This window comes from Pleurodeles waltl, chromosome 3_1, assembly GCF_031143425.1.
Source record: "Pleurodeles waltl isolate 20211129_DDA chromosome 3_1, aPleWal1.hap1.20221129, whole genome shotgun sequence".
In the NCBI taxonomy this organism is placed as follows: domain Eukaryota; kingdom Metazoa; phylum Chordata; class Amphibia; order Caudata; family Salamandridae; genus Pleurodeles; species Pleurodeles waltl.
Window position 1 is genome coordinate 530,431,160 of NC_090440.1, and position 14,609 is coordinate 530,445,768.

General features: G+C 44.8%; 1 protein-coding gene across 2 annotated transcripts in view; it reads right to left on the reverse strand.

The window, feature by feature from the left end:
• The window catches only part of LOC138284261 (uncharacterized protein HI_0077-like), a 171,617-nt gene that overhangs the window by 69,007 nt on the left and 88,001 nt on the right, over positions 1 to 14,609 (reverse strand). For both annotated transcript variants that reach the window (XM_069222833.1, XM_069222832.1), the window contains exons 9-10: positions 10,145 to 10,223; positions 9,555 to 9,708 (exon numbers count right to left, since the gene is read on the reverse strand). In XM_069222833.1, coding sequence (XP_069078934.1) covers positions 9,555 to 9,708; positions 10,145 to 10,223 — 233 coding nt within the window. The remainder of the gene's footprint in view (positions 1 to 9,554; positions 9,709 to 10,144; positions 10,224 to 14,609) is intronic.

Consider the following 14,609-nt stretch of genomic DNA (forward strand, 5'->3'; position numbering starts at 1 on the left):
GCTTGGTGGACCCTGAGATTATGGACAGAGGGATCCAACTATGTTCAGAAAGGCGTAGAACTGGAACGCGCCCCTGCTGTTGTGGGCCAGGATACATGTTCTATCGCCCCAGGATCCATGTTCTATCGCCCCAATCAGGGAAGTCCATCAAAGTATTGATTAGTCTCCCCTGGCTTTAAGCTGGTGGGGGGTTGTGTTGGACCTGGCCCTTTTTGCAGGGTCATCCCCAAACTTTTTGCCGCCTTCCTCCTACTTTTTCTGATCTGTTTTTGTTGGCTTTAGGACTCTGTGCACTTTACCACTGCTAACTAGTGCTAAAGTGCATATGCTCTCTGCCTAAATTTTAATGGTGATTGGTTGACCCATGACTGGTATATCTGATTTACAAGTAAGTCCCTAGTTGTAGGAAGTTGGCTCTGTATATACTATCTCAAAGTGAGAGATAGTGGGCACAGAGTCCAAGGGTTCCCCTTAGAGGTTGATAGTCGCAAAATTAGATAATACTAATGCTCTATTTTGTGGTAGTGTGGTAGAGCAGTAGGCTTATCAGAGGGTAGTGTTAAGCATTTGTTGTACACACACAGGTAATAAATGAGGAACACGTACTCAAAGACTTAAATCCAGGCCAATAGTTTTATATAGAAAGATATATTTTCCTAATTTATTTTAAAACCACAAGATTCAAGATTTGAGGTAAGTACATAAAATGCAAGGTACTTCACACAGGTTAGTAGGGAACTTTGATTTAAAATAGTAGTACACACAGTTTAGGTTAAACTGGCAATAAGCTATTTTAAAAGTGGACACACAGCAAAAATCAACAGTTCCTGGGGAGGTAAGTTTTGTTAAGTTTTTCAGGTAAGTAACGCACTTACACAGTCAGTCTCCTGGGCATAGGCAGCCCACCGTTGGGGGTTCAAGGCAACCCCAAAGTCACTGCACCAGCAAAACAGGGCCGGTCAGGAGCAGTGGTCAAAGGAGGGCCCAAAACACATAGGCGCCTATGGAGAACAGGGGTGCTCCAGTTCTGGTCTGCTGGCAGGTAAGTACCTGCGTCCTCGGGGAGCAGACCAGGAGGGGGGTTTTGTAGAGCAGCGTGTGGAGCAGCGGGGATGGGGGTGGGGGGAAACAGGCACACAAACCACACCCTCAGCGGCATTGCGGCGGCCTGGTGCAGTGTGCAAAGTAGACATCTGGTTTGCTATAGGAAGCAATGTAGGGACTCGGGGGTCACTTAGGCGATGCAGGCAGGGCACAGTGGGGCTTCTCGGGCCAGCCACCTGCTGGTCACTCCTGCACTGGAAGGTGGTTCCTCTCGGTCCTGGGGGCTGCAGGTGCAGTGCTTGGTCCAGGCATCGGGTTCCTTGTTACCAGGCAGTCGCGGTCAGGGGGAGCCTCTGGATCCTCTCTGTATGCATCGCTGTGGGGGTGCAGGGGGGTCGACTCAGGTTACTCACGTCGTCGCAGTCGCCTGGGAGTCCTCTCTGCGGTGTTTGTTCTCTGGAGCTCGAGCCGGGGGTGTCGGTTGCAGAGTGAAAAGTCTCACACTTCCGGCGGGAAGGGAGAGTTCTTTCAAAATTGCAAAAAAGTTGCAAAAATGTTGCAGTTTGTTAACAGTGCCGCTGTGCTCAGGAGTTTCTTGGTCCTTCGGGTTCAGGGCAGTCCTCTGAGCCCCCAGAGGTCGCTGGTCCCTGTCGGATGCGTCGCTGTGCAGGTTCTTTGAGTCTGGAGAGAGGCCGGTAGGGCTGGGGCCCAGTCAGTTGTCGTCTCTGTCGTCTCTGCGGGGTTTTCAGGTCAGCAGTCCTTCTTTGTGTAGGTTGCAGGAATCTGATTTCCTGGTTTCAGGGCCGCCCCCTAAATACAAAATTTAAGGGTGTGTTTAGGTCTGGTGGGCAGTAGCCAATGGCTACTGTCCCGGATGGTGGCTACACCCTCTTTGTGCCTCCTCCCTGAGGGGAGGGGGGCACATCCCTAATCCTATTGGGGGAATCCTCCAATCTCAAGACAGAGGATGTCTAAAGGCAGGGGTCACCTCAGCTCAGGACGTCTTAGGAGCAGCCCTGAATGGTGGTTGACTCCTCCTTGTTTTTCTCATTATCCTCTCCTGCCTTGCTGCCAAAAGTGGGGGCTGTGGCCAGAGGGGCAGGCATCTCCACTAGCTGGGATGCCCTGGGGTGTTGTAACAAAAGGCATGAGCCTTTGAGGCTCACCGCCAGGTGTTACAGATCCTGCAGGGGGAGGTGAGAAGCACCTCCACCCAGTACAGGCTTTGTTCCTGGCCACAGAGTGACAAAAGGCACTCTCCCCATGAGGCCAGAAACTCGTCTGGTTGTGGCAGGCTGGCAGAAACTGGGAAGCCCAGCACTAGGAGTCGGACTGGTATTCAGGGGGCATCTCTAAGATGCCCTCTGGGTGTATTTTACAATCCCACCAGTGCATCAGTGTGCATTTATTGTGCTGAGAAGTTTGATGCCAAACTTCCCAGATTTCAGTGTAGTCATTATGGAACTGTGGAGTTCGTGTTTGACAAACTCCCAGACCATATACTCTTTATGGCTACCCTGCACTTGCAATGTCTAAGTTTTTGCTTAGACACTGTAGTAGCATAGTGCTCATGCACATATACCCTCACCTGTGGTATAGTGCACCCTGCCTTAGCGCTGTAAGGCCTGCTAGAGGGGTGACTTACCTATGCCACAGGCAATGTGAGGTGGGCATGGCACTCTGAGGGGAGTCATTTTCTCCCCCACCAGCACACACAAGCTGTGAGGCAGTGTGCGTGTGCTGAGTGAGGGGTCCCCAAGGTGTCATAAGACAAACTGCAGCCCTTAGAGACCTTCCCTGGCAACAAAGCCCTTGGTACCAGGGACTTATCTGTGTGCCAGGGTTGTGCCAATTGTGGGAACAAAGGTACAGTTTAGGGAAAGAGCACTGGTGCTGGGGTCTGGTTAGCAGGGTCCCAGCACACTTTCAATCATAACTGGCATCAACAAAAGGCAAAAAGTCAGGGGGTAACCATGCCGAGGAAGGCAGAGGAAATAACTCTGGCGTCCTAATGATAAGGCTGTAGATCTAATATGGTTAAGCCATGGGATTTTGTGGCCTAAATCACAACTGAGGCAGTCCTCAATGACTTCCCTATTAAAATTTGCCATTTCCCACTGATGACTGATATCCACAGCAACATAGGAGCAATTTTTGCATAATCTTCCGCAAAATTCAGACCCAGCTCCTCATGCATAAACATACTTGGACTAGCCTGTCCCACTCCAATACCTTTCTATAAAAACGATTTTCTTCATGCTGAATGGATTTACAAATAGAGTACCCCCAGATTCCTGCACCATATAGTAGTACAGGTAAACATTTCATCTTGTAGATCGGCAGCAGCGGTAGAACAGGTTTGCTCAAGCAAATATAAAGAGCGCCCCACATGACTGGTCAAAGTGCTGACAACGGTTTGCGAGACATTAGGCCCATGTACAGTGCTCATCAAAGGTGACACCCAAATATGTGACAGAGGTTACCCTTGTTATTACCTGATCCTTAATTGTGATCGGTCTAAGTTTTGAATTCTGCTTCCCACAAACCATAAAATGCGTTTTGGAAGTATTACCATCCAGTTGTAGGTCGCCCATAAAATCAACAAAGAGATCTACCAGAACTTTAAGACCAGTTAGTGTGCGAGAGAGGATGACTGTGTCATCTGCACATAATAAAGAGGGGACAGGGTTGTTTTTGACTTTTAAAAAGTCTTTACCATGGGTAACAAGATGCAGATTCAGGCCATTGGTATATAATAAAAATAGACTTGGCCCCATAACGCACCTCTGCCTAACTCCCCTTGCCAGTTTAAAGACATCAGAGCATTCCCCTGCCTTCCCAAATCTAACTGAGGCATTAACATCTTGATGTAGCACCCGAGCGAAGTTTACAAAAGGTTGGGGCAGCCCAAGACCTTCCAGAATTGACCATAGCTTTGACTAAATAACACTATCAAAGGCACAGCTCAGGTCCATAAAAGCCAGGTAGACAGTGCCCTTCTTGCCACCACATATTTACCCACCAGTAGATTGAGATTAAGACACTGTTCCATTGTCCTTATGACCTCTCTAAAGCCATATTGGGCCGGGCAAATAATATTATTTGCTTGGATCCATTCTTCACTACGAAGAAGGACAATACGTCCCACTATCTTAACCGTGGAGTCCAGCAAGAAAAGAGGGCGGTAAAACGCTGGGCCCAGCCTACACCCCTTTTTTAAAACCGAGCACTATTACTGCTGACTTCCATGAGCTAGGTTTACCGGTTTGCTTTACAGCGTTAAGTACATTCGGCAGCAGCAGGGTCCACAAGGCAACATTTTCCTTATATAAGTCCATAGGGACTCCATCTGGGCCAGGGGATTTGTTAAAGGGGTTTCCCATGATGGCAACCTGAACTTCCTCCAAATTAAAATTTAAGCCCAAATGAAAGGAAACTACAGCGTCCACCTCCACCAGTTATTCTGCACTATCTAGTGAGTAAACCCTCTTGAAATGGGCAACCCATTTCTGGGCGGCTATGGTAGTCCCTAAAATGTCAGGGGAAGCTTGATGAGCAGGCTTCCTATTCACTATACTCCAGAAGGACCTCACATCCCGAGCTTGCAAGCACCCACTAACTGCTCCCACCTCTCTTCTTTGAGACATTGCTTTCTAAGTTTTATTGCCTTCTTGTAAGCAGCCCTAGCTTCACTGATAGAATGGGGGTTCCTTGGGTTGTCCTTAAGGACTTTATGGAGGCGCTTACTAGCACTATGGCATTTCTTATCAAACCATCCCGCTTAATGGTCCCCTAACGGTCCTTAAAGAGCCAACATAATAGATTTAAGGCTGCTATTCAGAGACTGAAAAGCAGCCAGAATAACAAGTGGTGGGGCCTTAAATAGTAAGAGGGAGCTAAGAAACACAGTCCTGCATCTCTTAACAACCTCTACCAATAAGATAAGGATCGCAACTTTCCGCCAGCTGAGCCTCTTACCCTCGTCTTTTGGAATCTGCCCTAACACACCTGGAGTTGATCCCATAATCCCTGTGGCAGAAATAACCATTCTAGCTTTGACAGCGTTATGGTCACTAAGCAATTGGTCACGAATCAGCCCCTTGGTAAAACACTCAGCAAAACTATGAGAAATCAAAACATAATCAATTATAGTCCCTTTCCCCACCCAACAAATGTGTTGTTTTATAAATCACAGCTTGCCACTCTCTCCAGCATATTTCAGAGGCCGGCACGCCTAACTTTGGTAACCAGCAGCTTGCCTCTAGGGTCCAGGGGCTCTCCAGGCGACACCCCTCCTTCCATAAGGACAGGATCTACGTCCAGAGGGACCGTTCCTATTTTGGCATTGAAATCCCCTGCTATAAGGACATTAAAACAGCCCAATTTAGAAGCCACTCTTTCTTCCAAAGTAGAAAGTGCTTGAAATAAAGTCCTGATCTGATACCCCAGGTGACAAACTGAGTTATAAAAAGTTACAACAAAAAAATGAAAAACTTCAGAAGCCACGACCCAAAATATCTGTATTCCACTGTGCCTAAAAGGAACTGGAACAACTCGCAGCTGTGCAGATACTCAAAATAATAGAGCCAAACCACTATTAGCTCTTGGCCCTTGTGAAGAAGGTGCGAATACAACATGGGTCTCAAAACCCTCCACAAAAAGCGACTCCTGTGCCCATGTTTCTTGAAGTAATATGATGTCATACTGGGAGATGAACGTAATCCACTGAGGGTCGGAGATTTTATTCCCCAGACCCGCACAATTCCACAAAAGGAAACTAAGTTCCCTGGATGCACATGTGGAATTACCCTCCCGAGGGCCCCATACATCTGGCTTAACCCCAGCCGGACACCCATAGGCACAGTAATAATTTGTCAGTCGATTTCACCAAGATCAGACAGGGGGGTGAATCTGTTTCTGGTGGGTTTCGTGGGAACAGAACACAGCCCTGATCTCTGCTCCAGATAATTAAAACCCCTAGCCGACGACGGGGTGCTAGGCTTACAGAAAAATCCTAGTGGCAAAATCCTAATGCCAGGTCCCATCCTAAAATGTTGCCTGGCAGTGACAATCAACCTCCCCACCATATCCGGGCTTCTACAATTAATCACCACACAGTCACCCTACATGGACTTATACCTAGGACCGATCCACTCAACTCTCCGCACAAATAGTATATTCCTAGATTCCATAGGGTGAAAAGTTGTGTTTTGGCTCAACCAATGACCAACCTTATTCTGCAGGTTTGCAATTGTCTCAACCTGGGGAGAGTCAAGAGGCGGGGCTCCAGCTAATACTGCCACATATGGGAGGCACTCAGGTGGCAAATTCAAACAGAGCAATCTTCTAGATGGCGCATTTCGAGCATCCGTGCCCCCGTAATTTCTAGGGCCCCCTCTATGGGTTTCCCCTGATTCAGTATTTCCCTCCCAACATCACAGGACAAGGAGACCCTTATAATACCTAATGAAGACCCCGCAGCACAAAACTGGGAGGACTGAACATAGGGTAGGGCAGAGGGCAAAACTCCAGAGAAAGGTTGTCCCCCCTCCCTAAGCTCTGGATTACTCACAGCCTCTCCCTGCCAGCAACTATCCTTGTACCTTCTTTCATCCAACACAGGGGTCCCAAGAGTGGTCGCAGCAGGATCTGGCGTGTTCAAAGTGGAGATTGACATCTCCAATTTAGATAACCTTTCTCGAACAGATTTAAATTTATCTGTTATATGATCCCACTCCTGGCTGCCACCCGGGACCCCTACTTTACTGCTCATAAAACATCTTCTCTGATTTCTTGGGCTGTCACTTCCCTTTTACTGCCAGGGCACTCGCTTTGGTCATAGGGGGCAGTCTGGGCTAATGATGCCTCCAAATGCTCTGTCCCAACTACTACCTCTCTTGAGTGGGTGCCATCAAGGAGTGCCAAGGACAAAATATCAGGGGACCCAATAGAACAGTGGAGGAAATTTGGGACCATGGAAGGACCCACAAGTGGGCCACCGCTTAGACCCTTCCCCATCTCCATTGATAACCTTCTTCAGCCAAATCAATTTCTTTTGCAATCACACCCATCGCCTGGGTTAAGAAAAAGTCAATTGTAGATCTCTTTTGAGGCGTTGGTGATGCTCCCTTACTCTCCTGCAATTTGCACTTCCACATTTTGTTACCCCAGGGCTCTGGAAACCTGAATACACCTCTACGGAGATAAGAGTGAAATTATAAGGAGAACGGCCCCACCTAATTGCTTTTACCACACAACATAAAAATTTAAATTGAAAAAAGGCAGGAGCCAAAACCAAGAGGGTAGGCCCAGCACAGCCTCGGCCAGGTGCAGATGGACCCAGTCTTGACTCAGTCTTAATCCGGGCAGGTGTCCGGTTGCGTTCCGCACAGCAGAAGCGAAAGTCTTAAGTTATGTGCCTTTGGGTGTAGCAGAGCGTCGTAGGCAGCCTCCTCTAGCCGGTGTGCCTTTATCTGCCAGTACCTGTCTCTTTTCCTGAGAGTTCTGACTTGCTAAGTGGTGCCAAATCCAGTCCCTGGACCCTTAGAAGTGGAAGCTGGTAACCCGCGGGGGAAAACTCAGGCACCACTGTGTGTGCATTACAAACATCGATGCAGTGCTTGGCCCGCAGCAGAAAATTAAACGCAGCTCCTGCCTCACTGCCGGAGAATCGACACAATGCCTGTTGTCAATGCAGACCCTTTGTACAGTGCGTTTGAATTTTCCACGCATCAACCCTGGGTGTCACAATCTTCAACATCACTGCACGGACCTAAGGCTGCTTGTCTGGAAATTGATGCATCCCTTCTCTGCAAGGAAAGAATCGATTCTTACCCAGTGGAAAAAGAACTGACTCACGGCCTCACTTGCGAGTATGGAATTGATGCATTGCTTGTTTTTCCGACACACACTCGTCCTTGCGGCTTTATTTTTGACGCATAACAGGTACTTTGTGCTAAAATAACTCATCCATTGATTTCTATAGATGAAGACTTTTTGAATTTAAAAAAATCACATCTTTGCTTGTGTATGTTGGATTTTGGTCATTTTGGTCTTGTTTGATTTAGATAAATATTGGCTATTTTGCTAAACTGGCATGGAGTCCTTTTGTGGTGTTTTCGCGGTGTTACTGTGTGTGTCTGTACAATACTTTACACATTCTCTGAGATAAGCCTGACTGTTTGTGCCAAGCTACCATTGGGGTGAGCAGAGGTTATCTGAGCTGTGTATCTCCCTTACCCTGACTAGAGTGAGGGTCCCTACTTGGACAGGGTGCAAACTGACTGCCAAATGAGACCCCATTTCTAACAGACTATAAACAATGAGCAAACACAACACAGATGCATTCTAGGGAACTTGTGAAGCCCTCTGTTAAGGCAGATTAATATACTCAGAATGAGTCATCAATCGGGAAAGGGTGAGAAAGTACCACAGGATACCAACTCTGACTTTGAACAAGAGCTGTGCAGACTGCATGTGAGTGCAGCTTTTTGTTGATGCAGTGACAGAAGCAGGACCTGCAGCTTTAGAAACTGGACGAAAGACTTAGCTCTATGTAATAGACATAAGAGACCTGTTATAGCTAGTTAATGGAGAAACGTCTGAGAGCGAAAGTAACCAACTAGATCAATAACATTATATTTAATTGCATATATAATTTGAAAACAATGTAAAGACAGTAATGGTCTTCAAATAACATAAAATAATCAGCAATATCAGAAATGAAAACAATTTGCAAATTATAGATTGTGATTATATGCCACGTACTACAGCGTTATTTGTAACCTAATAAAAACAGACTTATTAATATCCAATATGGTAAGCATAATAAGAATTTATTGACAGTTGTTATTAGTCTGCCTGGAAAACTACAGTGAGCAATGGTGGTTTAATTTTTTTAACCGGGCTGTGTTCTTAATGGCTTAATGAAGTACAACACAAAATCCATAAGGGAAAACACTGACAATACTTTTTTATAATATAGAGGCCATTCAAAAGTAATACTGATTTGGTTAACATGCTAACTTAGCCTTTCCCCTTTGTAGGTATGCTCTGAGGAAACAAGTAATCTGTGTTTATTTTCTTTAAAAGACCCCAGAGATGCGATGTGGTCTCTGTGTCTTTGTTTCAACTGGATAACCAAGAGATAATTTTTCCATAAAATAACATTTTTTTCAGTTTTGCATATTTTTGCTTAGAAAATTGTGAACATTTTAGTTGCCATATACTGCTAACATGATGAGCCATTCATGAATGTAGTGGAACTAATGGGAATCTGCATTCAGTAATGCGTAAAGTTTATTTCTGATCTAAATCTGGATTGCAAAGAGCTACAAATTAGAAGATATTTATTTTACCTGTGGAATTGGACTTTATTCAATTTGTGTCCCCCGCATTTCCTTGGGCTTGCATGGAATCCCTATGTATCTTAAAGGGATAAATAATTCCAGGCAACAAAAAATTTAATTGTCACACAGCAAGGCAGATGCTAGTACGGGGAGCCACCTTACCCTCTCCTCTTTTGAACAGATATAGGTAAACCATTTGAGGCCAGCAGCCACATGGGTGATTTCATCTCCATAGATTACTTCCAAAACCTTTACGGATTCGTCATCCCCTTGTGCAGCAAATCTTCTCAATGTCTGTGGGTGAACATCCAAACCCCTGATGGAACAGAGAAACATTCTGAGATAGTCTTCTACAGAGAAGAGGCAGAAGGCAACATCCAAACCCTGCACTTACTGCACTAAATAATTTTGTAAGATGCACTTAAGAAAAACATAATGTCTGTTAAAAGTGTGCAAAGGTCACCCTACAAGAAAAACATGCTCTGTGAATCCCACCTGTACAAAATCCAATATAGGCATAGACAGTGAAAGACCCCTTAAGACTGGGCAAAGTCTCAAGTTATCTGATTACTAGGCTGCATGGGCAAAAATCACCAAGCAACAAAAACTAGTAATTTAACATTTACGTGGAGTGATAATAATAGTGCTATAGTTCAATATTGTGGCAACTTTGACTAGGATTGTCAGAGACGCATCTGTAGGATTATCAGACGATTCTTGGTTTGCTAACCCAGTGCAATGCATGTTCTTACCTGGCTTCATGCACCATGTGCACAATGGCTAGGCGTGCAAGAAGGTTGTGCGAAGTATCTGCAGCAGACTGCCACAAACCTAGAACAAACAGAGGGGAGGTTTCAGAGGCATCTCATAGCCATTCACATATTTATATTACTGCGGAGCACTGGGAGGGGCATGGAAGCGTGGGTAAAAATGAGATTCACACCTGTCAAGCGATAAGCTCTCAATATTCTCTCTGATGCAAATAAATGGTGTAGGCTGAGTAATGTATCAGAAAGAGAAATACCAAAGATTTGGCACTATCTGAAAAGGTGCAAGGACACAGATCTTTTTAAAATACAAAACACATGCCTCCTACAGACAATATTTAAGAGTAGACAAATACAGGTAAGAGAAGTTGCCTAAAATTATAATTGAAGAATTCAAACTTAAGGGATAAAGAGACAAGCATGCTCTTATAGAGCTTTGGCAAAGTTCCATTTCAAGGTCTCTTAAGTTGGGCTAAACGATGGTGGATGCCATGTTTAAGATGCTGCAAAAAAGCAAGGTGATTGAAGGAATGCTTGAATTAATCTCAGCCAATGGAAATCGGTCCAGGCAGCATTCCAGACAACTGTTTTTCACCCACTGTGCCATTCTAGACAGGGAGCCATTTTATACATATCAGTCTTTGTCCTGCTCCAACAGAAACAGCCCAATTCGATTTGCCAGGCCTGGTCCCCTACAAATGGGCACACAAGCAACCCCACTTTATTATATTTGCGTCACCCACATTGCCTTGGGCTTGCATGGAATCCCTATGTATCTTAAAGGGATAAATAGTTCCAAGCAACAAAACATTAAATTGTCACTCAGCAAGACAGATGTTAGTACGGTGACACCACCTTACCCCCTCTTCTTTTGAACAGATATAGGTAAACAATTTGCCAGTAGCCACATGGGTGATTTCATCTGCATAGATTATTTTCAAAACCTTTAAGATTGGGCATCCTCTTGTTCGGAAAATCTTCTGCATGTTTGTGGGTGCACATTCAAACCCCTAATGGAATAGATAAACCTACTTAGGTCTCACAGTGAGTTATAGCTTGAGTTGCAAAGGACAGTGAGCATGGGGCCCACACCTGGTCATACCCATTGCACTTATCACAAAGTGGTGTAAGGAACACCAAGAGTGGCAAGAATATGCCCAGACATGGGTCCCATGCTTATTTTGTTGCTGGAACCAAGCTACACCCGACGGATGTGCCCCAATCATGGAGAAAACTGGTCTTGGGTTGCTTGTGTTCTGCTTCAGGGAGGACCTGGCCTGGCAATTCGGGCTCAACAGTTGCTACTGGAAGAAGGTCAAGCCTGATTTGCTTATGGCTGGGTCCAAACTGATGTGACATGATGGGCAAAAAAACAATGGGTTGGAATGAATGTATGATGGAAAAACGAATGCTGGAACCACGCATGCCTGAACAACTCGGTCGGAACAACGACCGAGTTGTTACCACGAATGCCTTTACCACACATGCCTTTACAACGATTTTTTGATGTAAAAGCATGCCTAGTAAAGGCATGTATGGGAACGGTATGCATAGTTCTAGCATGCAACCCCCCCCCCGCCCTAAGGCCCAGAAGTACCCCACCCCTAATAATAAAACTACTCCGACCCTCCACCACTAAAACGAAAATTCCCCGGATATCCTCCCACCCACCATGAGCCCGAAACCCTTCCCTGACCTCCCCCACCCGCCCTAAAAACAAAAGACCCCCTACCCGCCCCTAAAAACAAAACTAACCTGACCCCCTCACCCCCAAAAACAAAAACTACCGACCCCCTCACCCCCAAAAACAAAATTACCACGATCCCTCCACCCCCAAAAACCAAACTACCCCAACCCCATAAACAAAATCACCAGACCCCCACACCCCAAAACAAAACTACCCTGCCCCTAAAAACAGAACTACCCCGATCCCCTCACCCCTAAAAACAGAACTGCTCTGATCCCTCCACCCCTAAAAACCAGAACTACCCCAATCCCCCACCCTTAAAAAACAAACTACCGCCCAACCATGCCCCAGCCCCACTTACCTGACTGCCTCCTCTCTCGATGGACTCTCCCTTTTTCTCTGCCTTAACCATGCATGTGCGTTGTTCAGCACATGCGTGGTTAAGGCAGGGAAAAAGGGAGTCATAGTTCACACAAGCGTTAACAATGTAATCGTTGTTCCGGAATCATTGTTCATGACGTTTCCCGGTTGGAATGCTACCCGAGCGATTGCCAGTGGTTAGGTTTACTGCAAGCATTTCTCCCATTACTTTTTGTGTGCTTGATGTTTAAGATACCAGCCACAAAACAGAGTGGAGAATCTGGAGATACACCCTGGATGTAAATGAGATGAGAGAATCACTAAACAAAAGTTATCTCAATTGCACTCCGCACTTTATGCTTCTGTATCGATACTGGTTGTTGTCAAAGTGGAGATGTAAAATTTTGCCCCTCTCAAACTGGGAAGCACCAACAGAATTACAGCAATAAAACTGGAAACACTTGGACAGCCACCCTGGGAAGTAGTTAGACTGTGATGAAAACAGTGGAGTGGCAGTGGTAAAATGCAGGTAAAGGAGATATATGCAGCCCTGCAATGGGAAAATTCAGAGCGGTCCAAGTGCAGTCCCCACAAAACTGTTCAGGTTGGTCTAGGAAAGGAAATATAAAGGGACAGATGTATTATTCGTCACAATAGCGATTACCTAATTGTGATTCTTAGCAAATCACAATTAAGTAATCGCTATTGGAACATATGAAACTCCAGGAGTTTCATACTGCGATTCACAAGGGCTCGCAAATGGACTTACCTCTTTAATATTCATGAGGTAGGTCGCAATTTGTGAGCCATTGCAAATGGCTACAATCTCAGGGATGGTGGCCCGCTGGGCTCAGCAGACCACCAAGCAATTGTTTTTTTTGTTTAATGCAGCCCATTTTCCTTAAAGGAAAACAGGATGTGTTTAAAATTGAAAAATGAAGTTTTCTTTTCATTTTTTAAGAGGTTTTTAACAAGTTACAGAATCGCAAATTGGACTTGCTACCTACCAAGATGCGTTTGATACATCTGGCCAAAAATGCAGCAAGCGTCTTCAAGATAAATTTGCTTTGGGCAGAGAAATGTGAAGGAGGTTAGGACTTGTAAGAAATGACATTGATGTGTGGACTGACAATGACAAGTTTACATCTCCAGTTTTGAAATAGGGACATAGACTCTTCCTTAAATCCCTAAACAGCATGAAGGCAAAACTAAACTTAATAGAAGTAACCAATTATGCACCAAGAGTTACATCCCCTTCTAAAAATAGTTAAGCATAAAAGGGACTGATGGGTTTGGAGGTATGTGTACATTTGAGATCAAAGCTCTAAAGGGCAAAAGTCGTCAAGTAAATGAAAAGAGGTTATGGGAACTAAAGGGACTCTATTCCAAGGAACAGGAATATAGCTCTTATGGCGAAGACGATCTCTAGGAGAAAAGGGTAGAACGGAGATGTTGTTAGGGTCAAATCTGAGTATAATATAAAACTGAGGAGTATCCAGAAAGTAAGGATAGAGTGTACATAAACCAAAAAAATGAAACTACGATGGAGATCTAAATTGACTTTGGGGATTGATACAATTCAAACACAGTGTGGGATGTTGTGTCACTAAATTGTGGTCCCGGGATAGGGGTGTGTCATTTTGGTGTTGAATCTCTAAAGAAGAACATTGGAGGGGTGGTGAGTCCTTTTCCACTTCTTGTCTACCCTTCCCTCTCATTGCTGTCCTGAGGAGGTTGGTGTGCTGTAAGACTGAGTAAGTTGTTTAGGTAGAACTGGGGAATATGATACAAAGATTTTAAGAAATATGGCCTGTTATGAGTCTCATACGATTCCAGTTGTATAGGGGCTTTATTTATAGTCATTAAAAAAGTTTGAAATTCCAAATGAAATATTTAAATCAGTAGAACAGTTCTAAAAGTGTTAGCAGGATTTTTGTATTATGAAGTACCCAGAGATGGGTATACGTTAACAAACATTTGAAGATAGCATTTTTTTTTACAATTTCCTGTTTCTGTTTATTCTTATGTCTCAATCCTGTCTGCTTTGAAAAATAGATAATCATATATTGAAAATGTTATCCTAACGATATGTATGGCTGTTAAAAACCCAATTTACCCAAAATTAATGGACCTAAAATTATAAGGATTATGTTACTTACCCTGTAAGCATCTGTTCGTGGCATGTAGTGCTGTAGATTCATATGTTCTGCGTACTCCTGCCATCTAGTGTTGGGTCCGGAGTGGTGAAAGTTGTTTTTCTCTGAAGAAGTGTTCCACGTCACAGGATCGAGTGACTCCTCCTCTCTGTGATAATGCGCATGGGCATCGACTCCTTTGATAGATTGTTTTCCAGCAAGTGGGTGAGAAAGAAGTAGAAGGAAGGAGAGGGAAGGAAAAGTATGT